Below are 12,378 nucleotides of genomic sequence, written 5' to 3' on the forward strand. Positions count from 1 at the left end.
GTTGTACATACATTACTTAAATTTCATGATATGCATCTGTCTAGATTATGTGCACTATTTTGTTTTGGTTATTATATTGTCATTATTCCACCCGGCCGGGTGTGTGACGTCCTTCTGTTGATGCAGGATCACCTACGATGCTGTATTTTTGTAATTCTCTCTCTCTGAAAGACTAAATTTTGTGTTTTCATTAACGGTTAGCCATAATCTTCAACATTAAAAAAAAAAAGAAAAAAATGCTGGAAATAGATCACTCTGTGTGTAATGAATCTATATAATAGGAGTTTCACTTTTTGAATTGAATTACTGAAATAAATTAACTTTTTGATGATATTCAAATTTATTGAGAAGGACTAGTATATATATTATAAAAATATCAAAATTTATTCACAAAGATATAACCCTAGAGTCGCCTGCCTTTATTTCCCAGGGTTATTTTTCTGTGTGTTTCCTAAATCATGGAGAGGTCTGATGACCTAAGGAGGTCTGCATGGGGACACATTATAGCCACCTTAACCCTTTCCGGACATCCGCTGTGGAAGTCGGAAGGGAAAGTATGATGCAGGCGCCATAAGATGTGGGTGTCCACTATATGTTACAATTGACATTTCACTGCAACTGGCAGGATCTTAGATTACTACTATCCCTGTCATTTAACCACTTAGATGCTGCGGTCAATAGTGACCGAGGATTATAAGTGGTTAGAAAAAAGGGACGGCCCCCTCCGACAGCCCATCGGCTTTCCTGCGATGCAATGGTGGAGTGTTGATTGCAGTCATGGCAGTCTGGGGGCCTATTGAAGGCCTCCATGTCTGCCATCATTGTTCTCCTAGTAAGCCCTGCCTAATAAACTATTTGGAACAATAAATGGTGTCGTAAGAAAAATATATCTCATCCCGTAAAAAACAAGCCCTGATATGGCTAGATCGACAGAAGCATAAAAAAAAGTTATGGCTTTAGAAGGTGGTGGGGGGGGGCGGCGAATTAAAAGAAAATGGAAAATGGCTGCGGTGGGAAGGGGTTAAAGCAGGCTCTAATTTTGGCAGCAGTTAATAAATAAGATATGGGAAATTCTTAACACTAGTCCGTTGGCTGATTGCATCTTTTACGCGGCCAGAAAAATTGTCCCTTGTTAACACATCTCTCCATGTAAACAGGAGACTTTCTGCTGACCTGATGCAAAATGTATATGGACGAACGATCGTTTTAACATTCATTCTTCCCCATACTTGCGATCACTGCTCCGTGTGAATAGAGCAAACGAGCGCCAATCGACCTGGTATATTGTTGATCAGTGCTCATCTAACGAGCATAATATCTCCCTGTGTAAAAGAACATTTATTGTATATAGCTCCATAGCAGTGGTGCCCCACTATGTCGTCAGGAGATCAAAATATTCATTCCTGGTGGACATGATTTTGCATTCCAAGATTCCGTTACTCTGATACTTGTACTTTTAAGGGTCATGCACACAACCGTAGTTTTGCAGCCGTATACTATCCAAAATTTTGGAACCATAATTGCAGATAAAACACATGCTAACCTATGGGCCAACGCACATGACTGTGGTTTCCATGGTCCGTGGATCGCTCGGAGCCCGGACTGCAAAAAAAATAGGACATCATTATACGGTCCGCAATTGCGGTCCGGGCTCATTAAAATGAATGAACATATTGTGTGTGCACGGTCCGGGATTGCGTACGGCCCACGGATGACACTCCCCTGCCCATCCGTGCCATAATCACAGACCGTGAACACAGCTACGGCCGTGTGCAGGAGGCCTAAATATCAATACGGTCATGTCTGTTTCATTGTGGACAGTGCTATGAGTACGTCTTTGGCAGATGCCAACCATAATCGACTTCATTTTCTTACCCACCTGTCGGGCGCCATTGGTGTCGGTCATGCGACGGATCCATCATTGCCGTCGTTTCCGTTGTTCTGCTCCTATGACAAAGAAAAACAACGGAAGTTAACAACGCAGCCTTAGTAAACTTACCACAATATCTTGTACTTTACGTGAACTCTCGTAGGGACGAGTTCATATTTCTTCAGACTTTAATTACCCCTTTAGCTGCAAATGGTCTAGATTTCTAGTTTATTTTCTCCACTCTTTGCAATTAAAATCACATTAGGACTACATACTTAGAGGATCGGGTTAACCATATTTTAACAGTCCTGCATAAACAGCCAGAGGGGAGTTCAAAAGTTTGATGATTTTTCCTTAACAACCCCATGTCAATTCCTCAAATCATGATTCTTGTCAAATACTGGGGGGGGGGGGGGGGGGGGGGAATCAAAATTTACACGGTTGTAAATACAACTGTGCAGTACTGAGTGATAGGTTAGTGCTAAAAAGAGAGAAATACATAAAATGTACCTTTAAGACTGGAAAACGAATGGTTAAATTAATATAGCCGCGGCACGGTCATTAACAAGCCCTGGATGATATTGGCAATTATGAGTTTCTCGGTCTTTCATCCTGGTAGAGGTTGAGGGTTATAATTATTGTAGTGCTCATGACAGCACATTCAAAGCTCATGTAGACATTCTCTCCCACAAAAAAAAAAATTATAGGTTTCGAGCCTGCTTACTTTTAGCATTCAGGACATTCATAGCCGTAAAGCCACACATTCAAAACACATTTAGTACTAAATGTCGAAGGAAAAAGCACACGGCTGCTCATACAGAGTATAAGAGAATAGAAATAATGGTACACATTAGCACTGCATGCTGTGCCTGCTGTAAAAAACGTACCTACCAATGCAAGTGCGGACAGAGCCTCAGCAATATCTATGCACGCAGGGACGGCTCCAGGTGCATGTGGGCCCTTGGGCGACACAGACTTAGTGGGCGCCTTTGCGGTGGCAGTAAAATGGCAGAAAACGCCACTTTGTGCCCCCATATAGACATTAGGCCCTGTTTGTGCCCCCATATAGAAGATAGGCCCCCAGTTTGTACCCACATAAATTTAGTGCCCTCTGTAGATAGGGCCACACAGCCCCCTCCCTGTAGGTAGTGCCTATGGCATTGCCTCTAGGAGTGGAATCCCCAGTCAAAGCATTGATGACGCTCTGGGTGGGGATTCCGCTTCAGGAGGAGCCCCTGACATCACTGTCCATATATGGACAGTATTGTCAGGGGCAACCCTAGAGCCCAAGTCCCAGGCAGAACACTACTAGCTCGCTGCCTGGGACTCCTGCTCTGCCCCTGACATCACTGTCCATATACGGACAGTGATGTCAAGGGCTTCCCCAGAGACGGAGTCCCGGAGCAGAGCCGCTAGCGCTTTGCCTGGTACTCCTCCTGACATCAGTGTCCTTGTATGGACAGTGATGCCGTGACTACGGCAGCATCAGCACCCGGCGGCAAAATGCCCCCCCCCCCCTCCCCAAGGGTAGTGGGCCCTGGCACTTGCCTGGGTTTGCAAGGTGCGGACACCAGCCCTGTGCACGTATCACGACAGGTTGAGCCACTTGGAAGCGGTTACTTTTTTCCTATGTGGACAAGGGGCATACAAATAAACCCAGCCCTAGCCTAGCAGCAGTCCATAAGATCAGCACTAAAAGTCAGAATTTGTAAAAATCATGTATAAAAAAAGCTTAAAGACTAGGTCCACATTGGTTACCAATTTTTCATTGCTTAACTGCACCACAAATAAAAAATGAAGTACATTTGCAAATAGCATTAATTGAAAATTCAGATAGGGCACAACAGCCCCTTGTTTTGTTTTTTTTTACCAGAAACAGCGCCACCTTCATTTATGTTCTGTGTTTGGCATCTTCTCGCGATCGCTGAGGGTACCAACAGTGCAAGAATACTACAATATTTAATGTACACATATATCATTATATATAATGTTTGAAATTGCATTACTTTTCCTACATTGGATAATTTTTTTTTTAACGGGTTCTATACAGATAGAAAGATTAACAATCTCAGTACATATAGATATGCACAGTCTATTCCAACAAAGACGTTACTACAGTAAGTTCTTAAAGGCCCTTTGCATCGTGGTATACCACAGATCTGAAAAAAGTCATCAGGAAGAACAAAAACAAAAGCTTTTGTAAGACCAAAATGGACACTCAAATGAATGAGTAATGGAAAAAGGAAGGGGCAAATCTTGACTGAATTAGTTTCTAAGACAGCCTTCTGTTGAAACTGTGCTTTGCAATAAAATATCAGCCTCCAAAAAAAACTTGGATTCACAAAGCAGTGGCATAAGTACCACTATAGCAGCCATAGCGTCTGCAACTGGGCCCGGAGGCTCCGGTAGCAGCCGCTATGGCTGCTACAGTGGTAGCGACACCACAATCAATAGTGTCTGCGTCCTTCGGATGCAGATACTATTGAACACTATGACAGAGCAGGGAGGACCCCTAAACCTGAGGGGCCTGCAGGGCCCCCATAGCCACACAGCGCTGGTCCCGCTTCCTGGATGCTGGAGAAAGGAGCTGACAGCTCCATGCTCCAGCATTCACTGTGCAGTGAGCGGCTCGCCGCAGGCAGGCGCGATGTAGTGACGTCATTGCCTGTCTGCGCAGAGTCACTCACAGCACAGACCAGAGGAGAAGCACCCTCCACCCGTCGTGGGAACGGACATAGGTGAGTAATTATGTTATTATTTTTCTATTAGGCATTATACTGTAGGGACAGCTATGGGGGGCATAATACTGTGGGGACAGCTATGGATGGCATACTGTGGGGGCAGCTATGGGGGACATTATGCTGTGTGGGGGTAGCTATGGAGAGCATTATACTGTGTGGGAGCAGTATGGAGAGCATGATACTGTGTGGGGGCAGTATGGGGCCCATTATACTGTGTGGGGGCAACTATGTTGGGCATTATACTGTGGGGGCAGATATGGGGGTATTATGCTGCATGGGGCAGCAATGGGGCATTATGCTGTATGGGGGAATTTGTTTGGGCAATTTACTGCATGGGGCATCTGTGTGGGCATTATACTGCATGGTGCATCTGCGTGGGCATTATACTGCATGGTGCAACTGTGTGGGCATTATACTGTATGGGGGCATTATACTGTGTGGGCAGAACCGGGTGTGTATGAGCGGGGATTGGGTGAGATTAGAGGTGTGGCTTAAAAGAAAGAAAAAAAAATTGCTGCTGCGCGCCACATGGATTGTCCCGCTTTGTGATACTTGAAAGTATATCACCGTTTGTGGGGGGGGGGGCTGTAAAGCACCGTCTACAGGACGGGGGACAGACGGACGGGGGCTGTACAGCACGGTCTACGGACGGGGGCTGTACAGCACGGTCTACGGACGGGGGCTGTACAGCACGGTCTAAAGGAGGGAGCTGTATGGCACTATTTACAGGGGGCACTATCTACAAGGCCAGGCTGTGTGTGGCACCCAGGGGAGGGGGGACCCTGGTAAAAGTTTGTTATGGGGCCCAGTGTTTCCTAGTTACGTCCCTGAGTCAAAGAGAAGCATTTTTATCAATGTACAGTGACTATATAGTGGTTTAACATCGCTATATGTTTTAGGACTCATGCAAACGCCCATAATATGGCTCAGTTTGAATGGAGCTGTAATAGGGATCCCATGGAGGTGCATGGGAAATAGAGTATACTTCTGTAGGCCTCCGATTTCATACAGAGGTGAAAAAATGATGTCATGCTACATTGGACATCTTCCCCGTCTAAACACGATTATTGACTGAAATGAACAAATTTTGAAAATTTCACAAATTGGGTCACAAACAGAATCAGTCACTAGGTGCATTAGTTCATTTAGGCTTCAGTCTCTTATAATGGCTCAGGTTTGGAAAAACAACCCCTTAGCAAAGTACGAGTTTTTAGCCTTAGGCCTCATTCAACGCATAGCTCACGGACCCATTGATTTCAATGGAGCCATTCACACATGCGTGATTTTTCACGCAGCGAGAGTCTGTTTAGTGAAACTCACTGCATGTCCTATATTGGTGCGTTATCACGCACCGACGCACCCATTGAAGTCAATGGGTGCGTGAAAACCATGCACCGCACACAGATGCACATGCGTGTGCGGTGCGTGATTTGCTCATCAGTTCAATTGAAAAGAAAATATAAAATAAGTGCTTTGTGAGTGTGTGAACAACGCATGCCACTCGCAAAGCACACTGATGCATAAAGCAACACACACTGACCAGATTCACGCGCGTGAATCTGATACGCTCGTGTGAATGAGGCCTTACTGGACTTTTGTTTACTTATTTGTTTTACTCAGGGCTCAGTGATTTGGTACAAAAAATTTTTTGTTATCTGGTTATACAAAATGCCTTTTCTAAAAGCAGACATGCTGGTATTCAGCTGATTACAGTGTAACGTAAATACCGCGGACATTCCGCAACATAATACAGAAGCAGCAAAGTGAATGAAATGTAAAAAAATAAAAAACACAGAAATTGACCTGCGGTGAGTTGTTTTTTTTAATAAGCAGCATGTCAATTGTATTTGCGTATTCGCTGCTCTTTTTTTTCGGGTTTTCCCCTATTCAATGGGGAAGTAAAACCCGCAACAAATAGCAGATTTTGCATTTTTTTTGTGGTAAAAAGCAGCAAATCCGCCGCAAAAAAACGCAATTCAGAAAAAAATAAAAATAAATCATATACCCAGAATTCTGCATTTCATCATCAAGGCCCGCCTCATGGGCTGGTTTCCTCCCATGTGACCGCTGCAGCCGATCACAGGCTGCAGTAGCAGTCACATAGGATAAAACGTCAACCCAGGAGGCCAGCCTGCAGGACGGCTGAGGGACGCATCCCCGAGAAAGAAACTTTATTTTTATCTATGTGCAGTTTTCTGCAGCGGACATTCCGGATGAAAAACTGCACCACAATTTGCTGCAGTTTTTTTGGCCGGAATTCTCTGCGGCGCTCAGGGCTGATACGCGGTGAGCTCTTACCCTGTCTGAACATACCCTTAGTTTTGAAGCTGCAGGCGCTACACATCTGCACGGGAAGTGCAGTATTACATAAAGACCATTTGAATGAATGAATGAATGAATGAATGAATGAGCGACCATCTAATACATGGCCCTACCTGGTTTTCCAGAGCGTGAGCTTCTCTATGCAGCGACTCTCCACTATGGCTAACAAAAGGGGATCCCTTTCATCAGAAACCCTTCTATGACATCAATACGCTCAATAGGGCATATGGAAAAGTGTTGTCCCAAAGGGACAACGCCTTTAAAAGTAGTGTTTCCATTCCTTAAATACCTTGATGAATACAGATTATTTTAATGTACCACACAGTGCCTATTCATCTGAATAACAAATGCAATACATGACCGCTTTGAATCCCGCAGAGCGAAAGCAGTGCATTATAGTAGTTCTCTACTCTGCTTAAAAGAAGGGGGTTCAGAGTGGGGGGATTACTCTCTACACCAGGGGTCTCAAGCATGCGGCCCGCATGCGGCCCCTGGGGCAGTCACCTGCGGCTCGCAGGACACAGAGCCCTTAGTATCGGCTCTGCTCCGGGACTCTGTGGAATTTCCTGACATCGCTGTCCTCATATTGACAGCGATGTCTGGGGCTTCCCCAGAGCCGGAGTCCCGGGCAGAGCGCTAGTATAGGTTCTGCTCCCGGACTCTGGGGAAGCCTCTGACATCACTGTCCACACATCGCCAGCGATGTCAGGGGCTTCCCCAGAGCAGGAGTCCCAGTGATGTCAGGAGCACAGCTGAAGTCCCAGGAAAAGCCTACTAGCGCTCTGCCCGGGACTCCAGCTCTGGGGTTGCACCTGACATCCATGTCCTTATATGGACAGTGATGTCAGGAGCAGAGCTGGAATCCCAGGTAGAGTGCTAGAAGTGGCTCTGCTCCGGGACCCCAGCTCTGGGCAAGCCCCTGACATCACTGTCCATATATGGACACTGATGTCGGTGGCTTCCCCAGAGTTCTGGCGCAGAGCCTATACTAGTGCTCTGCTCCAGGACAACGGCTCTGGGGTTGCCCCTGATATCACATTCCTGTCCAGAAGGATCCCCTGACGTCACAGTGTATGGACAGTGACATCAGGGGCTCCAACAGCAGAGGAATTCCAAGCCAAAGCGTCGGCAACGCTCTGGCTGGGGATTCCCCTCCTGGAGGGAGCCCCAATGGAGCGATCTACTTGGGGTGTGTGCCATTATCTGCGGAGGGCACTGCGGCAGCACCTGCGAAGGGCACTGCGGCAGAATCTACAAGTGGGTGTGTGGCAGTATCGACAGAGGTCACTGTGGCATTATCTTCAGAGGGCACTGTGGCATTATCTTCAGAGGGCACTGTGGCACTATCAAAAAAGGAGCTGGCCCAATCTTGACATGTGTCTGCCAAACGCTGCCAACTGAGCCGCCGGACTGCATTTAGCGACACTTAAACGGGAAAACTGGATTGTTCAAATAAGCAAGTGGAGAATTCTCTCAAATTTTAAACCTAGCGCTATTATTATAGTAATGTAGTATTGTAGTAATGTAGTGTTATAGTAGTTCAAATAACTAATTGATTAACAATAATTTTGTATTGCATCAAATTTGAAAGTAATGCGGCCCGTCAACTTCCAATTTTTTCTATATGTGGCCCACTTACCCGGCCGAGTTTGAGACCCCTGCTCTACACCATCTTAATGCCTGAATAGGGCATATGGACAGGGACTACCCTAAAAGGGACAACTCATGTCATGTATAAGTTATTGCAAACATGGTATTATTTAATATCATGTATACAATATTACCATACTTCTATGTTGTAACACGGTCGAGTGTAAAAAATAAAATACAAATCCCTTTGAGACTCTATTGTCACAAAGACTGTTAATACCTTTGAGACAATACCGCAGCACAAACTTGCCACAAACAAACAGCTTTGCTGTAAATAAACCTCATGTAGTTCATTATATTATTTGCAAAGCTTCTTTACTGACAGATGTCCAATCGTCCTGCAAATTGTTACCAGCGCAGATAAAAGCAGCAGATGTACGCAACGTGACACAATGACTCTTCCCTAGCGAACGTGACTGACAAATTAATACAGAAAAACTAAATAGACTATTATTCTGTAAAGTTCAGGATTTAGATGGAGGACTTTATAGCATTTTCTGCATATTTTATATATATTCTTACTTACAGGATTCACACGTCACACCTAGTCTACAAAACATACATATGTACCGAATGTTTTCTATAAAAACTAAATACTGGATATAAAACGTTAATCAGAATACAAAACTTCATGGGTAATACCTGACTTTTTCATACCAGACATTAAGCCATGAGATAACCTTCCTTGCCTGATAAAGGTCTAATGTAAATCCCTAAATCTAAGGAGATCATTTTTCTTTCAGACTGATAAGGCAGATAGAAGTTAATCCACATAACAGTCTTAGCTCGGAAAATAGAATGTCTAGACTAAAAACGAGAACACAAAAAATATATGATATATATGTAGGTCAATGAGGCAAACCCTTCTAAGCCTTTTTACAGTAACTGCAACTAATTTAGTAGAGAAGTAAATCGCAAATATGACAAAAGAGCAGCAAGCAGTGTTAGTCTCTGAAATAGATGGAACAAGTATGAAGGCATTTATGCAGCCAAGACCTCGTATCAAGACCTCTGGGTGGTTCTTTCATTTAGGCCTCATACCAAGACCTCCGGGTGGTTCTCCGATTTAGGCCTTATTCAGACGAGCGTGTTCGTTTTGCATCCGCAAAAACACGAAGCGTATTTCACGCATTTCAGTTCCGTGTGGTACTGGTGTGCTTTCCGTGTGGCATCAGTGTTCCTGTATATTGTTGTTTTTTTTTCATCATTTCTTTAGCAACTGGTACGTGAAAAACACGGACAGCACACATGTCGTTTGTGTGCGGTCCGTGTTTTTCACGCTGTCCGTCTTTTTCACACACCCAATGGGCAACGTGATCCGCAAAAACTGACAAAAATAGGACATGCAGTGAGCTTCACGCAACAGAGACACGCTGTGTGAAGAACCACGGACGTGTGAATAGCCCCATTGAATGGCATAGGTCCGTGTGCTGTCTTTTTTTAATACGCTCCTCTGAATAAGGCTTTATACTTGGGTTATCCTTACAAAACATTTATCATGTAATATATCCTACTACTGAATTAGCAAAAAAATTAGAATTTAAAAAGGGGTTTGTCTCATGAAGACGACCCCTTCTTAAGAAGAAGTAGCTTGGCGATTAGTCATAGCAGCGGGGGTGGCTCATCGAACTCCGGCCATCAACTGTGATCAAGGGAAGTGACATCTGGCCATACATTTTCTGCATGGATGATCATGCAGAAAGCTCTGGTACATAAAGGGTCGATCTGAGCCGAGAAAACCCTTCGATGACATCCATATGCCCTGAGTGCGCATATGATCATGGGTTGTCTGATGGAATTTAATACTTCCTCTGCATTTTCAATGATATGACATGTTGCTGTATGTGTGGCTTGCTCAAGCACACCTTCTAGATGCAATACATTTATCATCAACTGTTTTCCTATGAACGATCAGTAAACTACTCAATGAGTTTTTGTACATTGAACCTTTTTACAAAATAATTCTGCCATTCGAGCGAACAATCTAAAAGGATTTGAAGGATGTGACAAGAGCAGATCAGCCATTTATGTACATTAAATACATGAAAAATCAAAATGATGGTTTATGAAATAGCCACACAGCCAGTGACTGGGCCAAAAAAAGACCGTGCACTATGATACAAGTAGAGCAGCATAGTTGTGGTAAGGGCTTTGGGTAAATATATCAGTTTTTATATGGCCTACCAGTTCTGACTGCAATTATGTGACAAGTATCTGTGAAAAAGTAGACTACGCTATTGATTCAGTCAAAACCCTTGCACAACTGAGGCAAACGGAAACCATTGGCACCGGATCCGTCACCTTTGGTTTCAGTTTGTGTCAGGCAGGGTCCCGTACCGACGGAAAGCTCCGACGGAACGGGACCTTAGCGCAGATGTGAACGAAGCCTTACCTTTACTTAGTAACCCTGTCCTACTGAAACGTGAGCTCTACAAAACAGAAGTTGGCTATTGTGGTGAGGGCTCAATGGCCAGTGTGAAAACTGCAATATTTCAGGATTCTTTTTTAACATTCATTTAATGCATATAACACCTCATTTTCCGACGATACATTCCCTTTGAACTACATTTGGAAGTTTGTCAGATGATCCGAGAAAAAGCATTTCAGAGTACCGGTGCCTATCTAGAGGCGATGTTGTACAGTATATGTGAGAGGTTATGAGAAGAGAAGTAGGAGGACACAGCCTTTATTGTAGAGGAGTAATAAAGGTGTAGAATTTTGTTCCAGAAGAAACAACTTAGCAGTGTAATGACTGACAGAAAGCGACATGTTCGTATAACACAGAAGGTTCAACCTTGCACTTGTGGAAGTTAGTTTAGTTAATACCAATTAAAAATCAAGGCAAGAAACGGCCTGCAGGAAGTGCCCCGTCGGCCGCCTTCTCCTGCCCTGCGTGGACTATGTAAGTGTGTGGTCGAGGTGCTGCAGTGACCACTCTTTCCGACACAGACTGTAGCACAACATATGAGAATATAAAATGCATGGTTACTCACGATGTTGTAGTCGGTGTAGCATAGCAAAAGAAAATGCTCTGTTTTTATATGGGGGGGGGGGGGGATTCTGACCTTTTCTATGGGGCTCTGTGATTTTTATGTACGTCCCTGGTTGGAAGTTGAAAATATTGTAAACAGAGGCCATTGTTGTCAACACATATACACACTCATGGGATTACAAATCCTACTACAACAATAACCCAATAAATAAATAAGACACAGGCTTCTTTATTAACCCCTTGGAGACAGCTAGCTCCGTTCCCTGCCATTACAGCACGGTGTCAGCTGTAACATACAGCCGATACCGGCGCCTGAAGTCGCAGGCTTAGCTTATGAGCCTGCGCCATCTTGTTTCTGGAGACAGAAGCCTTTTAGACCCCGCCTCCGAGCAGGACCTAACAGGCTTCCGTACTTGGCAAACAGGAGGCCATTCTTAGGCTTCCGGAGCAGTCATCAGAACCTTGCGATTACATTGCTGGGTTCCGATCTGCTGGCAAAACCCAATAGATGCAGCGCTCGCTTTTGAGTGCTGCATTTTAGGTATTAATCGACCGGATCAGAGACTAGTTCCAAGCATGGCCATGCAGCAGGGTGTCCGCTGAAATATGCAGACACCCGCTGGCGATGGTGCAGGCTCAGTTTATGAGCCCGCACGATCATCATCGCGTACAATTACGTTGCTTTGCCTTAAAGCGGCTCGGTCACCACATTATAAGTGCCCTATCTCCTACATAAGGAGATCGGCGCTATAATGTAGGTGACAGAAGTGCTTTTTATTTTTAAAAAAAACTATCTGTTTTCA

General features: G+C 44.5%; 1 protein-coding gene across 5 annotated transcripts in view; it reads right to left on the reverse strand.

Moving 5' to 3' along the window:
- Positions 1 to 12,378, reverse strand: part of PTPN13 (protein tyrosine phosphatase non-receptor type 13) — a 246,646-nt gene that overhangs the window by 197,552 nt on the left and 36,716 nt on the right. For 4 of the 5 annotated variants that reach the window (XM_075860908.1, XM_075860892.1, XM_075860917.1 and 1 more), the window contains exon 2: positions 1,880 to 1,947. The exons of the other annotated variant lie outside the window; for it this stretch is intronic. In XM_075860908.1, coding sequence (XP_075717023.1) covers positions 1,880 to 1,922 — 43 coding nt within the window. In that variant the 5' untranslated portion in view covers positions 1,923 to 1,947. The remainder of the gene's footprint in view (positions 1 to 1,879; positions 1,948 to 12,378) is intronic. 5 annotated transcript variants of the gene reach the window in all.

Source organism: Rhinoderma darwinii, chromosome 1 (assembly GCF_050947455.1).
Source record: "Rhinoderma darwinii isolate aRhiDar2 chromosome 1, aRhiDar2.hap1, whole genome shotgun sequence".
Taxonomy (NCBI): Eukaryota; Metazoa; Chordata; class Amphibia; order Anura; family Rhinodermatidae; genus Rhinoderma; species Rhinoderma darwinii.